This window comes from Scleropages formosus, chromosome 10, assembly GCF_900964775.1.
Source record: "Scleropages formosus chromosome 10, fSclFor1.1, whole genome shotgun sequence".
Classification (NCBI taxonomy): Eukaryota; Metazoa; Chordata; class Actinopteri; order Osteoglossiformes; family Osteoglossidae; genus Scleropages; species Scleropages formosus.
Window position 1 is genome coordinate 19,069,785 of NC_041815.1, and position 18,810 is coordinate 19,088,594.

Below are 18,810 nucleotides of genomic sequence, written 5' to 3' on the forward strand. Positions count from 1 at the left end.
CTCTTTTCCTATTCTTTACAAAACCTTTGAAAGTTCCGCTTACAGTCAGTTACCTGCATTCCTTGCCCTGAATAATCTCCTTTACGAATATCAGTCTGGATTCAAGCTCAGCTATTCCAGCAAGACTGCAATCCTTACAGTCGCAGAAGCTCTCCAGTTGCCTAGATCTGCCTCCATTTCGTTTTCACTCATTCTCTTTAACTTCTATGGATTAATCTACCACTGCTACACTGATGATACAGCCCTTCCTCTCCTTTCCACCTGGAGCTACAAACATTTCCTCACATTTTGCTGCCTCCCTATCAGACATCTCTGCCTGGATGTCTGATCACCACTTACAACTCAACCTCTCCAAAACAAAGATCCTTCATCTCTAGAGGGCCTGTCTTCCTGTCGTAAATTCGTTATCAAACTGGATGACTCACTTATTTTACCTGCCTCCTCAGCTAAGAGTCTAGCAGTAGTGATTGACTTAAGTCTATCTTTCTCTCAGTACATCGAAGCCACAACGTCGATCTGCAGATACAGCCTGCATAACATCCGCAGTATCCCCCCATCTAACAGACTCTAAGCAACTGCTTTTCCAGGTCATCATGATATCCTGCTTGGACTACAGCAACTCTCTCCTGTCTGGCCTTCCAGCCTCTGCCATCAGACCTCTCCAGCTGATACAGAACACTGCTACACAAGTTTGATTTGACCTGCCCAGGTGTCCCCATGTATGTCCCCTCCTCGTCTCTCTGCATTGCCTTCCTATAGCTGCCTGCATCAAATCCAAGACTCTGGTTGCAGCCTAGAAAAGCATCAATGGCTATCTTCCCCGATATCTACAAAACCTGATTTTTGGCTACTCCCCAACCACACTGCCACACTTCTCCACCTCTACCCATTTGGTTCCATGCACAAGAGGTCCAAAATCAAAAGCACAAAGGCTTTGGGTTCTGGCTCCAATGTCATGTAATGATCTTCCCCTCTCATTCAGAACTGCTGAATTTCTACATTTTAAGAGGAGTCTTAAAGCTTATGTCTTCTGGACTCACTTCTCCCATGATCTCTTAATTGTATCTTAACATGTAAATGTTTATAACTGTTGAATAATGGATAAACCTTTATGCAACCACTCATTTGATGAACATTGCTTCACATGGTGGAATGCACACACCTGGGGTTCAATATTCTGATTTCTGCCTACAACAGAGTCAAAGGACCTACATCCTGATACCTACAAGCCCTTATCACCCCCCTTTGACCCAGCAGGAGAGCTATGATTTTCTCCATCTGGCTGCTGGTGGTCTCACACATGAGGTCCGAAATCAAATGTACATATGCTCTTCTGTGTGGCTCCATCATGGCAGGAAGGACTCCCTCAGAAATGATGAATCCCTCTTGGCATTCAAGAAGAGTCTCCAAATGTATCTCTTTCAGACAACTTATCCCCTGAGGTTGTAAAAACTCCATACATTTGCGTTGCACCATCTTTCCAAATCACCTTCGTATTTCCTATCAGACTCAGTTCCATAGCCAGTTACTCCTGTAATGTGAGCAAAAAAGGTGGTATCAGACAAGCTAACTTTGTTTTGACAGTTGCATGTCTGGATCTAAAACCCTTCACCTGTTGTGAAATGTATTTTTTTTACTCAAGCTATGTTGCATTGTGGCAAAAAGCATTTGCTAAATGAATAAATGTAAATCAGTAATGTACACATTATTTTTTCTTAAAAAAAATTTGTTGATTAGGAAAATTCCACAGTTACTACTTTGAAAATAAATTCCATAAGTTTTCAGTGAGACATTGGTAGTAGACTATAACAAGTTACTAGTGCCTTTTATATTAAGAAATACTTAATGTCTTGCTGTACTGAGTATTTCTTTCCCTATCTGTAAAATCCATCTCCTCTTACTTTCATTCCTGATCCTCTTTATAGCAGCATAGGATATAGGATTTCTGATTTACATTTATTTATTATTTACTCATTTATGCAGCATGGCATTTGCACTCAGGTAATTAAGGCTAACAACTTTCATCAAGGTTTCTACAGGAAGAGTGGCATTCAAACAAAGAACCTTCAGATTGCTCTACCACACATCCAGCAACCCCCTACTCCAAGGGTAATTTTTCGTGTAAATTTTAAGCACAATGTAATTGCTACTATACTTGTATGACTGGCCTTTTGATTATACTATGTTCATGCAAGGGGGTGCAGTGGTGCAGTGGGTTTGGCTGGGTCCTGCTCTCTGGTGGGTCTGGGGTTTGAGTCCTGCATGGGGTGCCCTGTGATGGAGTGGTGTCTCGTCCTGGGTGTGTCCCATCCCCCTCCAGCTTTACGCCCTGTGTTGATGGGTTAGGCTCCAGCTCACTGTGACCCCGCTTGGGACAAGTGTGCGTGTATTTTTATGCACTGTTCAGTTGCATGAATGCAGAGAATGCCGTTTACATGCATTTTGTTCTCTGTTGTATAATGGTATTGACACTGATAAAAGCAAAGGTTTTAAAGTTAATTTAATCAACTTAAGTTGTTTGGTTAACGGGAGACTTTCTCTTTGTTTAGATGTAGATTACACGATGAAGGAGCAACCAGATAATACAATCCCACAATGGACAATACCTAAGCACTCATCGTCCCATAAGATTGTCTGACTCGGTTGCTTGGCTGTCACAACAATTAGGTCATCACTATGTCTGTGTTTACAAAAACTCGAGAGGTAACAGTGACAGTAAAGTAACCTTGCACTGTCTGGCTTCGTGCCTGGGTCGGGTCACGGGTAACTCTCGGAGAGCGAGGCGATGGACAAATGTTATTCTGTAATAGCAATCGCCAGAATGTAATGGGCTTATCGGTGTACGAATCAGCAGAGGTCTGTAACCGATTCCATATCCTGGTTTCAACTACCTGAAGCACTGATCACGTGATACTCCTGTAGAATTCCACAGGCTTATCAGATGATAAACAGATCTATCAGAGTGTCTGTTTTGCTTGAGTGCAGGTGAAGCTGACCACCACAACTATGGTATCCAGCCACAGTGACCTTTGGCCTTGCGTAGCAGGAGAAAGAAAGAGCCGACTATTAGGGCAGGACACAAAAAATCCATAGCGGGGAACGGCAGCGTGCCAAAAGCAGTGGTGGAAAACTTTGAGGGTGTCGCTTCTGCAATATACTGCACGTCCATCTACATAAAAGCTCTTTGAAGCAACATATTCGCGTTTTATCGACTGCGTTAAACGCAGCGCAGCTGTATTGTTGCTGGAGTGATGGGAGAGCGGGGAGAGAAACTAGCGGCGAGCAGCGCTACCGCAGTCCCTCTCACACACAGCTCATTGTTTTCCTTGGGAAAATGTCTTCTGCCCGGAAACAGCGCTCCGGAGGCCGCAGCAGAAGCGACGCGATTGGTCCGCTCCGCGCGCGGCCGTCTCGAGCTGTGCCGCTATGATGACACTGCAAAGCAAGGAGGCGCGTGCCCCGGCGCGAGGGAGTGCTCTCGCCGTGCTCGGCGCGCGCCCGGGCGGGTGCGTTAACGTCAGTTTGTATGGCCCATCATCAGTGACAGTCATCTTCCCGCTGATTTCTTATCTTGTATGTGTTATGTGTCGTAACGTAAGGTTGGTCACATGATGTGACTTACATATGACATATCTACCGCCTCAAGCAGTAGTAATAATAGTGTACTTATCCTCACACTAGGATAGGACAGTTGAATTATTTTATAATGTTGTCTTTTAAAACGTTATGGCTAATTTGGTATTTAATTACATTATTATTAGTTAATTGGCTTAATTAACCAGTTCCTGTGTTGTATCGTAGCAAAGCTTCTGGTTTTAACGTCGTCGTCATCATCGATTTAACGTTCCCTTCCACAGTTAAGAACATGCAGTTGATAACAGTCTTGACTCATCTGAGATGACACGCAGATGGAAAACAAAACCCGAATAAACGGAATTACACATTTCTTGAAGTACCATACGATGACGTAACCACCTCCTCTAAATATTTGCGTGTAGCGAACGGGTGCTTGGAAAGTTTTCTCTGGACACGTTTTTTTTTCCTTTCTAAAAATACTCCACCCGTGATTACGACATCATTTTCTATTTTTGGATCAAACCCTAGTATAAAAGCGAACACGACCAGTTCCGCTTCGAACACAAAGGCCACTAACTAACGAGTCTGCGGTCGGCTTTTACTGAAAAGGAACAAATGCGTTTTTTTTTTAAACGGTCTGTATCTTCTCGTGATGTTAAGAGTGAATTGTAAGAACAAAACTGTGTATGTGGAATTACACCGCCTGCTGTTTTAACTAATGAACCCAGCTGGATAAAGTTATTCTCAGCACTACGGTGTGTTAAAGGTTTAGTTAAAGGTTCGAGGTCCAACATACTTTGTACCGTCATTTCCCCTTCCTTTATGAATAACTGGCGGCCCCTAGTGGAGGACATTCAAAATGGCGCATGGGCGCCACACTTCTAGTTGAATACATTTCCCAGCTAAGGCTTGGTTCGCGAATACATTTTCAGTGCAGAAACATACGTTCATACAAATAACTTAATGATATACACGGTGACCAATCAATATAAAGACAGCGTGATACAGCCATACGTATATAGTCTACAGAATAGTAACCTGTTTCTAAAAAGATTGCATTTTATTCTGCTGAAAATATTAAAAAAATAATAAAAATTAATTGGTGCTTAGACGTTTGTTGGAAGCAGGTAAAAGTTATTCTACATGCATGCCTTAACAATTTTATATATATATATTATATCATATTATCGTAATTAGGTATTGCTGGTTGCAGTTGGTATTTTGTGGGTTTCAAAGCAACAAACGGCGTAAGAATACGAAAGACAGTGGGTATAGCTTCAGCGCAAACCGACACGATTTTTACGCTACCCCTTTAATTCCGGTTTCCCCCTCAAAATTTGGCAGGAAATTGTAGTTGCTGCTACAGGAAGTTCAGTTGAACATAACACTTAGTCAATAGTCACAATTTGGCAGGAAGTTGTAGTCAATGATGAAGGAAGTTGAGAGATCGTAGTTGTATTAGGGCCGAAATTGATGTGTGGTACAAAGACGCAGCGCGCACATGAGAAGAATATAAAGCACAGATATCGACAGGAAGGCGAAACACGGTAACTGAAATTAGCCTAATAAATCAGACCCTTTTCGTCGCCCAGCTGCACTGTCCAAATCTAGCTTTTTGGTCAGACTAACGGAGATCTCCTGGGGCGCATTCTCTCTGACGAAAACTGAGTGCACGATACGTTGTCTTTTAGGTTATTCCGTTTTCGTCATAAATACGGTAGAGATGGATAGTGATTCACTCAGGAATAGGACCTTTTGCGTTTCTGTCGTGTAAGAGGCCCCCCTCTTTAGCTTAGTTTAGGTCATAATAGGCTTAGCGAGAGCTTAGTCAGTTGGCAAACAGACGACGAGGGAAACTGGTGCTGAACACATTACCTATATATTATTATTATTATTATTATTATTATTATTATTATTACAGTCTTGTTTCGGAATAGTCGTAGTCGCGCCAGCGGTCCTCAGTCAGACAGAGCTTGTAATAATTTAAATGTAAACACTTGTTGTTCTTCCGCGTCGTTCTCACTTTGCCGTAACGCATAGTTATGAATTTGATATTCTCCATATTTTTTGTAAATGAATTACATGTAGTTATTTGAAGAAGTGTGGCCATGAAATTGTGTAATTCTCATTTGTAAGAGTTCATGTGGGTATGAATGATTTAAATGTGGTGTGTGCTTTTTGATCATTACCACACTGTTGTGGACCAAACTTCTCTTTTCTCAGTTTTTTGTGTCTTCACTGGTGTCTTGTTCTCCCCCATAAGTGTTCAAACTGCAGTCTGAACTGTTGAAACGCCAGTCCGCCACTTGGGAAACAACACGGTGCTTGCAGTGATGGTGAGGACCCAGCATCTTTACCTGCCATTGTCCTGACATAGCCATCTGAATGTCTGTTATAATTATATAATGCTTTGTTGAACATTTTAAACAGCCATTAGAGTTAGAGATATATAATCATGTAATCTGAAGCTTCAGTTCACAGGTTCAGATGCTGCTTCTGATGTAGTGCGTAAAGTTGCTTATTTTCTCCTGTAAGTCACTTTTGACCAAGGTTTCAGCAGGTTAATAATAATAAAAGTAGTATCTTCAATGTTACTATTAACACTAGTTAATAACAGTAATAGAATGCACCAGGAGCAGCTAAAGGCAGGAATTAGATGCTTCTGCTTTATTCCTCCACCCTCTAGTAAGAAAAGTGTTCGTTACCATTAAGCCCAGAGCTTTGAATGCTTTGCTGCGATCACATTGTCTCATTTTGCTTTTGCTGCCACTTTTATATAAAACGGCAAGGAATTTTACCAATTTTTTCAGCTGGATGTAATGTTGTATCAGTTCAAGTACCTTTGTCAGGGACACTACAGCACAGCCTCCCGAAGTGCTTAGTCCAGCATCCATAGTTGCATCTTTTCAACCCCTAAAACAACCACAGTTTCAGTGTTACGTGATTGCTGAGTCACTTTGAGTATCCTGAATGTGAGACGCGGCATCTGGATCTTCTGCTGGCAGTCATCGGCAGTGGACTTGAAGACAAAGGAAGAAAAGGATGCAGAACTTGACCGGCGGATTGAAGCACTCCGTAAGAAGAATGAGGCTCTTGTCCGAAGATACCAGGTGAGCTAAAGTCCTTTGGACGATAAATAAAATCTGTAGATACTGTGAACAAGTGTCTCTAGAATGTTAAATTGTTAAATTCACACAAGAAGACAAGCCAAAAATGTTTGACTTAAATTAGAGGGTATATATTGTTAGCCGTCTTCATTTCACCCTCTCTATGTAATGAAACAATAAAGGTTACATTCTCCTTTGCCTACTGTCCCTCTTTTTGTTTTAGGAAATTGAAGAAGACAAGAAGAAGGCTGAGCAGGAGGGTATTGCTGTGACGACACCACGCAAGCCTCGCTCGCATGAGCCTGAGTCCGACCGTAGAAGAACAGAAAAGGAGAACATTACGGTCACTGTAGACCTCTCCAAACCAGCGGGGGTGAGGTCAGGTTGTTTGTAACCAAACTTCAGCTGGTGACAGATCCCTGCAAACTTTCAGTGATGACAAGTGACAGGACCTGTTTGGAGATAATTTGATGATCATTGTGCAGCATGGTGCTCTGTTCAGTGATGATCCCAAAAGACTCCCACACCAGCTCACATGGTCATAAAATGGCCATTCATTTCCAATTTTCCTCCAACTAACCAATGACATTTCCTCATAATATGAGTTTTACACAATTAAGAAAGGTCATATGGTAAATTAACAATAGGCAACATTTATTAACTGATGACAATTTAAGCTTTAATTTTCCTGAAGTATGCTGGGATTCTTTTTTACAGTGAGGAAGTGTATGGCATTGTAAGGGTCAATAGTGACCAAAGTAACTCTAGGCATTATTCTGTAGTCTGAATACCTGCTTATTATCTCATGGGTAGCAGGTTTTTCAATCACCCTCCCATGGCCAGGCAAGATGGTCTCTAGCAATTTAATCAAAGCCTATTGTGATTCTGCTGGGCCCAGATGGTGTAGGCTGCTGTGAGAGGACCTCCCTTTGCGGTACATATAGGTAATAAATTAACCGGAGAAGTTACAGAATTTTGCAGACAATTTTCTACTGTCACTTGCTTTCCTTGGAAATATGTGTTGTTTCATTTAGCAGATGCTCTCCTCTAAAGAACAAAAATGCATTTCGCCAAAAGACAAATATAGAGAAGTGGTTGGTCCAGCAGCAGAATTTTTGCTTACATATGTGACAAAAGGAAAGTTTTAAAAAAAGTCGTTTTGTATTTATTTATTAAACAGGTAATGTCGTGCAAAGTTATGGAGGAGATAGGAGGTTGGGAGAGAAGTGGGTCGGAAAGATATGTTTTGAGACTCTCCTTAAATGTTAAAAGGAATTCAGCAGTTCTGAGGGAGAGAGGGAGGTTAATTCCACCATGCTGAAGAAAAAACAGAATCTTCAGGTTTCTGATTTTGGACCTATTGTGTATGGGATCACAAAATGGCACAACAGAACTTGTGCAGTGGCATTCTGTATCAGCTGTAGAGGCCTGGTGGCAGAGGCCAGAAGACTAAATACGAGTGAGCTGCAGTAGTCCAGGCAGGGTGTAACCATAGCCTGGACCAGAAATTGCACAGTTTGTGTTATTAGATGGGGAAGGTCCTGCAGCTGGCTTTAGCGTGTTGGGAGAAAAAGAGAGTTGGTATCCAGTCAGCTGAAGTTCTGTTTTCATTTTCTAAACCTGATAGCTGCTGAATATTTGTATCTCAATATATTGTTAGTGAATAAAGAACTGATATTTGAAGAGATGAGTGACAAAATTCTTGACTGCCCTGGGCACGGGATTGTTTTTGCTTGTGCAGGAAAAGCGCATAATCAATGAGAAGAAGCCAGGAGCTGCTCGGGGAGGGAGGGATCTTGAAGACGGACAGGCATCAGCATTACATGCTGAGAACTCACCCAGAAGGACTGGACCAGGGCGACAAGGCCGGGGTACACCCAGGGGAGGCTCAAGGCAGGAGTGGAGGGAATCTCGGCAGGACAAACTTAACACTGATAAAACAGAGACTCGCCAGGATCGGTCTGAATCACGCCCTGATCGACCGGTCTGGGAGAATGAAATGGGGGAGACTCCAGGCCGGACGGATCGCACTCCCCGAGGAGGGAGGAGGGGGAGAGGAGGAGGGTCATCCCAAGGAGGATCTGGGCAAGATCGAAAATCTAAGGTCAGTTCATACTTCACATCTTGAATGTCTTGGTACTTTTTAAATAACTGGATGTATTTCTTAAATAACCAAATGTTGTTAAATGTTGTAAAAGACTATGTGAAGGACAGGCAGCATGGTGGTACCTTTCCTCTTGCACTAAGCCTTGGTCTCAGTTCTGGCAAGTCTTTTATTTAAGAATGGTTTGTCTGCTTGTGGCAGGAGTGGGAAGAGAAAAGGAGGCAAAATATTGAGAAGATGAATGAAGAAATGGAAAAGATTGCAGAATATGAAAGAGGCCAAAGGGTATGAGAGGTGTTTGTTCCAAAATGAATACATAGTTAAAATCTTCACTTATTCATTCATTCATTCATTCATTCATTTAATTAAAAACAGGGAGAAGGAGACAAGAACCCCATCCGTAACTTCCTGGATGACCCTCGACGCTGTGGCCCAATCCCTGATGCTGATCGCAAGGAGGGCAGCCGCCGACATGTTCGAAACTGGGGTGGGCTTGACTTTGAGAATGTGAAGACCAGAGCTGAGCAAGACAAGGAGTGGACAGTGCGTTTGGTTTATTTTGAGTGGTATTTTCTTTAGTTACCGCCTTTCTTGCAGTGTGTCTCCTTCCTTTCCTTCATTCTTTTTGTTACCTTTTTTTTCTCCCCCGTCCTTTACCTTCCTTGCAGAGTCGACGGCCCAGCACAAAGGGTTCCATTGATATGACAATGTCAATGACAGGCCGGGAGAGGGCAGAGTATCTGCGCTGGAAGAAGGAGCGTGAACAGATTGATGAGGAGCGCCTGGCTAGGCATCGCAACGCAACTGGCCAGTGGAGAAGAGAATGGGATGCCCAGAAGACAGATACCATGTGAGTACACCTTCTGTCAGCACTACACATTTAGTGTGATATGTCTGCAAGCTCCCCCACAGCACTCTCTGAACCTATCACTCCATGAGTTAGACATGAAAATCTGAATTGGTGAAAATTGTGCTAGTTTATCACCAGGCATTTTCCTTGTAGACTTAGCAAAAACCACCTGATCTGGAATTTCATCTGGAACAAGAGACAAAGTCTGTTGTCATTCTTTGCAATTTGTTGTGAAACCAGTTATACAGTATTACATGGTTTTGCTTATTAACATTTTACACAGCTTCTTCTTTTGACCAGCATTTTTTGTCACTATGATTCAGTTAGTTTTGTACCTTTTACTGTGTGATCAGTCACTGTTTTCAAACAACATAGCAAGTCAGCTGTTAAAATCTGAATTCACTGTCTAACTGTAAATAGGTATGAGATCATGTTCACATTCTTGAATCAAGTGCATCCCAGCTTCTCTTCCTAAATACAGCTCTACAGAACAGGGTACTCATGCTGGTATGCCTAATCCTGTCTGACAGAGTGTAAGATCAGATGGTTTAACCTGGAGTGTGATCACAGGTTCAAAGAGGAGCCAGCTGTGGTCTCAGAAGGCATTGCAGATCAGGGAAGTGGGAGGGGTAAGTAGCACTGCATGCCTTTTTTTGTCTGTGTGATAGTGACATTCATGTCCTTTTTAATAATTTCTTAACCTAAATTGTATTGCAACACAAAATATAATTAAGATATGAAATACATTCATTCACATTTATTCATTTAGCAGTCTTTCACCAATGCGACGTACATCTCATTAAATACCATTCTGCCCCAATACTCTTTAAACAGTGCTCATGTTGTCACAAAAAGATGTTCAAAATACAGCTTGTTAGTAAAATATTTCAGCAATACATTGTAGCGTATCAGTGTAATCTGAATTTTTAAAGAGACTATAGTTTCTTAAATGGAACATGTATTATGACAAAATAGCACACCTCTTATTCATGGCATTATGATCGCTTGCCTTGTGATGATAGTAATTCTGTGTATATGAATACAGTTGGTACTTTGATTTAAGTTTATTGGTTTTTTTTGAAAGTGACGGTTTCTGTATTTTCCACAGCCAGAGGGCGTAATGCCAAAATGCAGAGAGGTAGCAAACCCTCAGGTCAGCCCTTGATATGGATGTGTCAGCTCTTAATAAGGGGGGTTTATATGGCCCCAGTGCTCTGGGGAATTGAAGACCAGTGTTGGCCAACATCAGTTCTGCTCAGTGCTCACCTTTTGAAAGCCAAACCGTTATTTTACTTTTAAATTTTTTTTTTTTATCAAGTAATCACATACACAGTGTGTTAGAAGAAACTTGCAAAAGCTACTTTACATGAAATGTGCTGGAGTAATTACTTTGGAATTACTGTGTGTTTAAAGTGGAAAAAGGAGACCTGTTCCTCTGTGACTGTGTTAAGCATACTGTTGGCCTGCTCTGGTGAAAGCACTTGTACATTTGCTAACTATATGGGCTGTGGCGTGTCTTCGTGAATGTTTGAAATATTCTCATAAAAAATGCTTCCTATGTGATGGATAACATTGTCTCTTGAGATGGTGTGCGTGTGTCACTCATTCGTCCCTTGCGATGCTTCCATTTAAAAGAGCAATCTGTCAGAATGACATTCATTGTAATAACCATCTTGATTAGAGTCAGTTTTGTCATCATGGTAGGGCAAGGTAATCATTTTTCTAGGATTAGTTTACGTCTGAGATTGTTTTTAAACCTCACTGTCCACCCCCAGACGACAACAGGAGGCCTCCCAAAGCACCTACGTTTGGTGACTTCATGGGACACAGTAAAGCCAAAGAAGGTGGTTTTGGAAGACGAGGGAAGGCAAAGGGCCGAGCACAAAGCAAAACCTATAGGTATGAGAGATGACTTGGAGATCTGTCCCTTGGGTTGGGGGACGGAGTATCCACCAGACGTCACACTCTTTCAGTAGTTTAATTTTTCCAAGAAGTCATGCCATTTACAAATAAAATGGTTTGGCGGATGTTTTAATCCTAAGAAACTCTAGGTATGTAATTTGTTTAAATTGCTGTGTGTCTTAATTTTGATTAGTTCTTAACTTCTTACATTCATTGTCCTGCGGCAGCATGCATGATAACCGGTGGGAAGGAGAAACTGAAAAAGAGAAGGCAACTGAAGAGAAGCCCCCAGCTAAAGAAAAGAAAAACAAGGTAGAAAATGCAGTTTACAAATATTTTACAACATTGTTCCCTTTTTTTGGGGGGGAGGTTAAAAGTACTGATGCTGACGTGGCAATAAATTGGTGCTCTTGTGCTCAGCCCCCTGTGTTCCCTCAGGTGGAGGTAGTTGTGGAGAACAGTAATGATGCAGGAGCTATGGATGATGATGATGAGTGGGAAGATGCCAGTGATGGAGAGGAGGAGGAGGAGGAGGAGGTGATAGAGGAGGAAGAAGCTGAACCAGAAGAGGAATCTGAGAAGCCAGCTGTGCAACAAGAGAAGACTAAACAAGAAGACTCTTCTCCACCCCCGGCTGCCTCCCCTCTCAGCCCCAAGGAGCAGCGCTCTCCTCGGCCTAAAGTGCAGATGCCGATCCAACAGGACTCCCCAGAGTCCAACAAACCCATCAGCCCCTTCTCACCAGGGGAGGGCTACCAACCAGTAACAGACTGGGGAGAGGAGATGGAGATGCAGTCTCCACGCAGCAGCCTTGGAGAGAGCCCCCTCAAGCCCGAACAGGCTAGGACAGAGTGCAGCCCTGAAACTCCAAAACCAAGCAGTCCTGCTCATGCTGAGGAACAGCTGGAGAGCAAGGCAGCCAGCCCCCCAGAAGAGCAGGACATGCAAGCTGAAGGAGATGCAGGTAATGGAGAGAACTCCAGGGACAACTGGGTCACTGTGCATCCCAGAGAGAGTTCAGTTGGACAGATAGTACATGAGAATATGAAGCTGAGATTGATGTTCAGGGTTTACTTCCTCCTGCCCCTCAGCCACCAAATCAAAGACCGAGGATGATTTGGAGCCACAGACCCAGGAAGCTTCAGCTGTGCTAACACCAAATGAATTACCCAACAGCCAAGCAGAGGGGGAGACAGAATCTACTGCCCCCACAGTCCAGGAGCCTCCTACCAACTCAGAAGGTTTTTTTTTTATAGACTTGTATCTAAATAGGTTTTGTAGACCAAGAGAATAAATCATGTCTCTGGCTCTCAGGTTTTTTTTTTCTTTTTTAATGTTCTGACAAATAGCACACAAGTGTAACTCATTATTTTGAACCAGACCGTTGATCGAACAGGTTTTTTATAGACTAATGTTTTCGGTTTTCTTAGTGGGGAGCACTTTTGCCATCTCATCTCATGAAGCTCATACTTTCTCTTTTTTGTTTTTCCAACCAGCTGATGTGCAGGACTCTGATCCTAGCCAGAGCACAGTTGGCACAGTCACAGTGACAGAGGATCCAGAGCAGTCATCTTCAGGTGCGGTCCAGATCACTAATTTTGAAACTGTGGCTTTCCGTAAGAAGTCCCTAACTTTTGCTGAGCTCTGACTACTAACGGAATCCCTCTTTGTGTCAGTCTGCAATCCTTTGCTGTGATTGTGCAGATCCTTCTTTTTGCTGTCGAACATCAGTAACCAGTCGGGGAGAGTCCTTGCCAGATTCATAATCACCGCTCCTTGATTCCTGGATGTAACACCACCTCCGGCTGACCAAACTTCACACTACCTGCGTTTCGCGCTGTTAACACCCCTTCCTTTCCACGTTCTGTTTCTTCCTTTTTTTTCCCCTCATCGGATCCTCTTCATTTTCATCTCTTGCTACTTTTTTTTTTAAGGATACAGCAATAATTAACTGTGCATGCAACTCCCAAGTGTTGTCACATTTTTATATGCATGGAGCATGTTTGCAATACAGCTGCTACAATGATTTCTGAGAGCATCAGAAAATCAGACTGCTTTTTCATTCTTGCTGTATGCGTACTTTACATCTGATCTGCATTTTCATTTCTGCAAGATTGACATTGTTGAGAAAAGTGATAACTAGACTCTCTAAAATTTAATGTATTTGCACTGAAATATTCACTTCAAATGACAGTGCTGATACATTTAAAACAGGTTTTGTTCAGTTTTTCATACTTGAATGAACTAGTGATTAACAAATTTTCCTGATGGGTGTCTTTGTCCATTTGTAGTGTTCCGGTTGTTTCAGTTTTTAGGTATTCATGAAAGGTTTATTTATTGTTCATATATTTAATTTATTCAGTTAGGTATTTAGCCTCTTTAAAGACCAACAGTTATCTAAAATAGCTACATGGCAAAAATAAAAACCAAACAACCAAGAAAGCAGTAAAACAAGGAAGAATATAAGGGTAGGGGGGTTTCACTGCCTAATATACTTTGATTTATTGGCATACCTTTCTGCAATTATTTACTTCCATTACTTTTGGCAGAAAAGATCATACATTGTTTTAGCTGTACCCCACAATTACGGGCCACTATCAGTTACAATTAAACTCCCCTCCTGTAAAACCTGAGCTTCCATAATTTTGTAATCCTGGGTCCCTGATCTTGGGAACCATTGCTGGTGTTTTGTCTTCTGATTAATTGGGCCTCTCATGGTAACCTGGCACACTTTCATATTTCTGTGTCCTTGAAGGAGATTTGCAGAACTTTGGTATGTATGATAATAAAAATAAATCGAGGGGAAAAAAAATGCTCCTTTCATTATACCACATTTAAATTATTGAAAGACCTTGACCAGAAACATAATCTAGATAAAAGTTTAATAGCCTTTCTCTAATCTGTTAAGTCATTTGGAGTAAAACACACACACAGTATGTCCCCAGAACCAAGATTTAAAATTGTTTATATGCTTTCATCTTTCAGCCTTCTTGCTTTTTACATAGTAATGGTTTCATGGGAAAAATGTTACCAGACAAAGCAAGCCTCTATTTTACACATATGCATTTAAAAAATGGAGGTTACTTGAAACTGTTTAGAAATTATTCACATTTAAACAACCAACATATTTTGGGGGGAAAAAAATACAATTTTCACTCTCTGACACCTTTGGGAAAAGGTTACACTTCTGTAAGCTAACCAGTTATAAAGCAAGTGTTGGCATTTTAGACTTGGAGTATTTTGAAAGAGCCTTCGAAGGTCAGATTTGCTCTGCTAGATTTATGGTGACTTACTGTTGGTGTACCCCTTTGCAGTGTATTTAAATTACTTCAGTAGATATTAAATTATACAAATAGGTGTGAAGAGACTGTACTTGTTTTCTTAGCTGATCTGAATAAGGATACTAACAAAATACAAATAAAGTACTTCATAGCAGACAGTAAGTAAAGACTTTAGGGAGTGAGGATAGAGCTGAGGTTGGTAAGTCTTCAGATATTTGGTGAAAAGATGAACCTTCAAGGAATATGTGAAGGTCAGAAGACTAGAGGTAGAGCTCATGTTGAGGCTGAAGGCCATTAGACAGCTTAGGAGCTTGGGGTAGGAATGAACAGTCCTAACTGGTGTCCCTAGAACAGGAATAAAGAGTAAGTAGCCAGAGAAGAGTCACATAGGTCAGGGCCAGTGTCTTCAGCTCTACTGTAGCAAAAGCTAATTGATAGACTGAAGATGTGGGGACCCGTGAGTGTAACAAACGGAATATACCAGAAGAGCAGCAGTGTTCTGCATGAGTTGGAGATGATTAGTAGCAGATGTAGAGAGCCTCGCCAGCAGGGAGTTGCAGTAATACAAACTAGAGAGAACTGGAGGCTAAACAAACTTACTGGCATTGCTCATGAGAAAAGGATGGGCATTGTGCAGGAAAAAGTTTTTCCACAATGTTTATAAAACATTTTTAAAATGTAAAATCTGAGAATAGTGTATCTTAACCAACCATTGCAGCAGTACTGTATTCCCTTTATTCATATAGTTTAGATTAACCTGTTATGTTTAGTACTAATGTGTATACATATTTTACTCACGTCTTTATTAAAACAAGTATTCAACTCAAATTTATGCCACAGAAAGTCCTCAACTATTGTGTTCACATGTTACAGAATGGTGATTAATTTTAACAGGTTAATATAGTTAATTAAAAGCTCATTTCAGACAATTACCGTGAAACACAAAAGACAAAGAGAAACCACTGCAACAGCTATAGAAAATATGCTGTTTTCCCCATAAAACTTCCTTTTTATTCAGTATTTTCCCCATTATGTGGTCATTTTACTCACAGGGCAATAGATATAAACACTTGGTGTGTCAAACACAAGGTTTTGTCCCTCAGTGGTGTCAGGGTGTCAACTTATGTCTTGTCTGAAATATCCTACTATTGAGTAATGAGACCAGATCTTATTTTACTCTGCCCGAAAACAAATGTTTCACTAGATGATTTAGGCAAATTCTGTAACCATATTTACAGTGCTTCCTTCTTTTTTATCAGAAATTAAAATAAATGGTTGTGTCCTTGACCCTTTCATCTAATGATGGTTTTTCCAGTGTTTTTTGTTGTTTCCAGCTGACATGTCAGATGCAGGTCAAGTTTGATTTCGTATATTTCCCAGTGACTGGAGGTCTCACATTGTGCGTAGCCTTGTTAAAAACAGATGCACTGGAACTGGGCACCACGTTTTAAGCCCATTAACAGACACTTGGGATCAAATGAGTCTTATTTGTTTGTAAGGTAATAGTGGAGGAAAGGGAGATGAACCATTTAAGGGCTTAATTAATGTTGAAAAGCTTTTACGAGGAAATTGGCTCTAACTGCACAGACTGTGATGATATAATGGAACCGTTTCAGTTGTGGGTTTTGGTGGGTATGTATGCATGAGTGAATAATTAATGTTGATGGTGATATATTGCTTTTTCCAATAGATGTACATTTATCATTTCATTGGTTTCATTTGTTGAACAATTACAGTAGTCATTTGTCGTCTGCCCACTTCGGAAATGCAGACATTTTATTTCCTGCCATACATTATTGTGGTGTAGTTTCTGATTTACTGGAAACTGAATGCATTTTGGATACTTGGCACTTAGCACTTGTACTCTATTATATGGACTGTTATTTTGCTATTTTGAAAATGCATGATGTCAGCCTGTTTAGACATTTGCCAGCTGATAAAGTGGCAAGCCATTAACAACTTTAAATGACTTATTTAGAGTAGCTCAGGATAAAGGAGAATGTTTTATAGGGTTTCACTTTTGGAAGTACTACAAACATAAAATCTTCTGTATGGGCAACTTAGACTGACACAACATGCAGGCCTATGTGCACAAAATGACCCATTGTCCCCCTCCCATGTTCTTTATTGACAGGCTGAGAACTGCTTGGACTGAGAGGATTTTCAGTGATGGTAGTTCACACATTACAAGAAGACAAGTGTGAAAAGTGCACAGGAGGGATGTAAGGCTGCATCATGGAGAACTCGCTGGGAGAGGCTGCCATTTACCCGTGGTATATGGGATACGGGATTGGGATTCGAGCTTTTATCACTCTTCATGCACTCAAATCAACCATGCCTTTTCACTGACAACTGATGGAAACTCATAAGACAGCTGTTTGTAACTCAGGGTTGCCTTTGTTGTTCTGAATCAGCCTCTGCAGAGTAACCCAAACTTCCCTTAGCTGTGAGCCTTTGGAGTGTATTGCACCTCTACTAGGGACACCAACTATTTTTTCATGAAGAAAACAGATGCATAATCTCTGCTTTTTCCTGTGAGCTCTGTGTGGACGTGTAATGACCAAGCAAGAACATTTTCTGCCTCATGCTGCCACTTTTTTCACTATATACAAAAGCCTGTTATACTTTCAGAAGTGTCATTCTATTTTACCCTCATTGCTTCATAAGTCCTTTGAAATATCTCTTATGTCTTGCAGTTGGCATTATACTTAAGAATAAATTCACCGTTATTTTTGTGTCATATTCAGACAGACCTTTGGGAAATCTGAAGGTGTACACTGTCAAAAGACAGAAAAAACTTTGAGTCGCCCAGTGACGTCTGATCCCTCAGAAACAAATTAGAAATGCTTTAGTCTTTAAAAACCAATGCATAAAGCAACCTTTGTCCAAAGTTGTGATAAAGATCCTTTGGATATAAACAAACAAAAAGGGGGCAGCCTAGATGGTGTACCTCAACTGATCAGTCTTTTTTTGCCATTATTGTGAAATATGCCAATAAAACTGGCAGATTAAATTGTATAAAACAGGGATGTTTAAACCACAATCATGTTTTTATTTTAATTCTTTAAAGTTAGAATTAATCGTTGCTTTGAAAAACTGATATATATATATATACAATAAGTCTGAATTTACATTCCAGTGTTTTCTGTGAAAGTATCTGAAGTGCATCTCATTATGAACTGCTAATAAAAATGTCTTATTCCTGTCTTCTGGGTAAAGCAGGAATTAATATGATTGTATGAGAAGCTTTGAGAATTATATCTGTGACTGTCTTCCTAATTGAAATAAGAAGGCACTTTCTGACTATGGACTGTTAACATGAACTTGTGGTGTGGGTTTGCATTACATCCATTGCTGAAAGTGTTTGGCTTCATTTAGTCTTTGTATGCTTGTAAAAATTGCCTTGCTCTTGAAACAAGGGAAATTAATATATTATGAGGGCTTGCCTTCTGGGATGGGTCTTTGCAGTGCTGTGGTATTGAGTAGAAACTAAGGAATAAGATCATCAGTGCTGGTCTTACTGGTGCTCAAACTGGTTGATATATATTTTGTAATTTCCCAAAGAAGCATTAAAACGTCACTTAATAGCCTGGGGCGTTTTATCAAAGGACTGTCTGTCATGCTAAACCCTTTTAAGTCCCTTCTTTGTATTATATGGATGCTTTCCTGTACAAAATGATCAGTTTCGGTAAGGAACACGTTTTTTCCGTCATGAAAAGTCTAGTGACGTCACTGGAAGTGCCGTAACCGCTTTTATAACGGGGATCGGATCTTGTTAATTGTATATAGCAATATAACTTATTCATACATTGTATTTCAGTATATTAGTCTGAGAACAGGCAGCTCTTAAAATGTTAGTGCCGACTGTATGCCATTTCCTGTGTGTAGTCGATTATGAAGACGGTACCATGTTTTAACTGAAGTACAGCACTGTAAATACTAGTCTATAGGGAGCTTTCACAGCATTCTGTATTTCACAAAAGCCCGGCA

The 18,810-nt window shown here is 40.9% G+C and overlaps 1 protein-coding gene across 4 annotated transcripts; it reads left to right on the top strand.

The window, feature by feature from the left end:
• Positions 1 to 5,015: 5,015 nt before the first annotated feature.
• Positions 5,016 to 18,404, top strand: ccdc9 (coiled-coil domain containing 9). Of its 4 annotated transcripts, none has more exons than XM_018742940.2 (16): positions 5,016 to 5,123; positions 5,840 to 5,912; positions 6,582 to 6,686; positions 6,907 to 7,056; positions 8,425 to 8,787; positions 8,989 to 9,072; positions 9,163 to 9,330; positions 9,456 to 9,637; positions 10,208 to 10,266; positions 10,746 to 10,790; positions 11,413 to 11,536; positions 11,767 to 11,851; positions 11,960 to 12,503; positions 12,631 to 12,780; positions 13,036 to 13,116; positions 16,955 to 18,404. In XM_018742940.2, exons 2-16 carry the CDS (start codon positions 5,910 to 5,912, stop codon positions 16,957 to 16,959), a joined length of 2,148 nt encoding a protein of 715 aa, XP_018598456.1. In that variant the 5' UTR covers positions 5,016 to 5,123; positions 5,840 to 5,909; the 3' UTR covers positions 16,960 to 18,404. The 4 variants fall into 4 exon arrangements, with proteins under 4 accessions (XP_018598456.1, XP_018598457.1, XP_018598458.1 ...); XM_018742941.2 differs by having other exon boundaries at positions 11,978 to 12,503; XM_018742942.2 differs by lacking the exon at positions 10,746 to 10,790.
• The last annotated feature ends 406 nt before the right edge of the window (positions 18,405 to 18,810 follow it).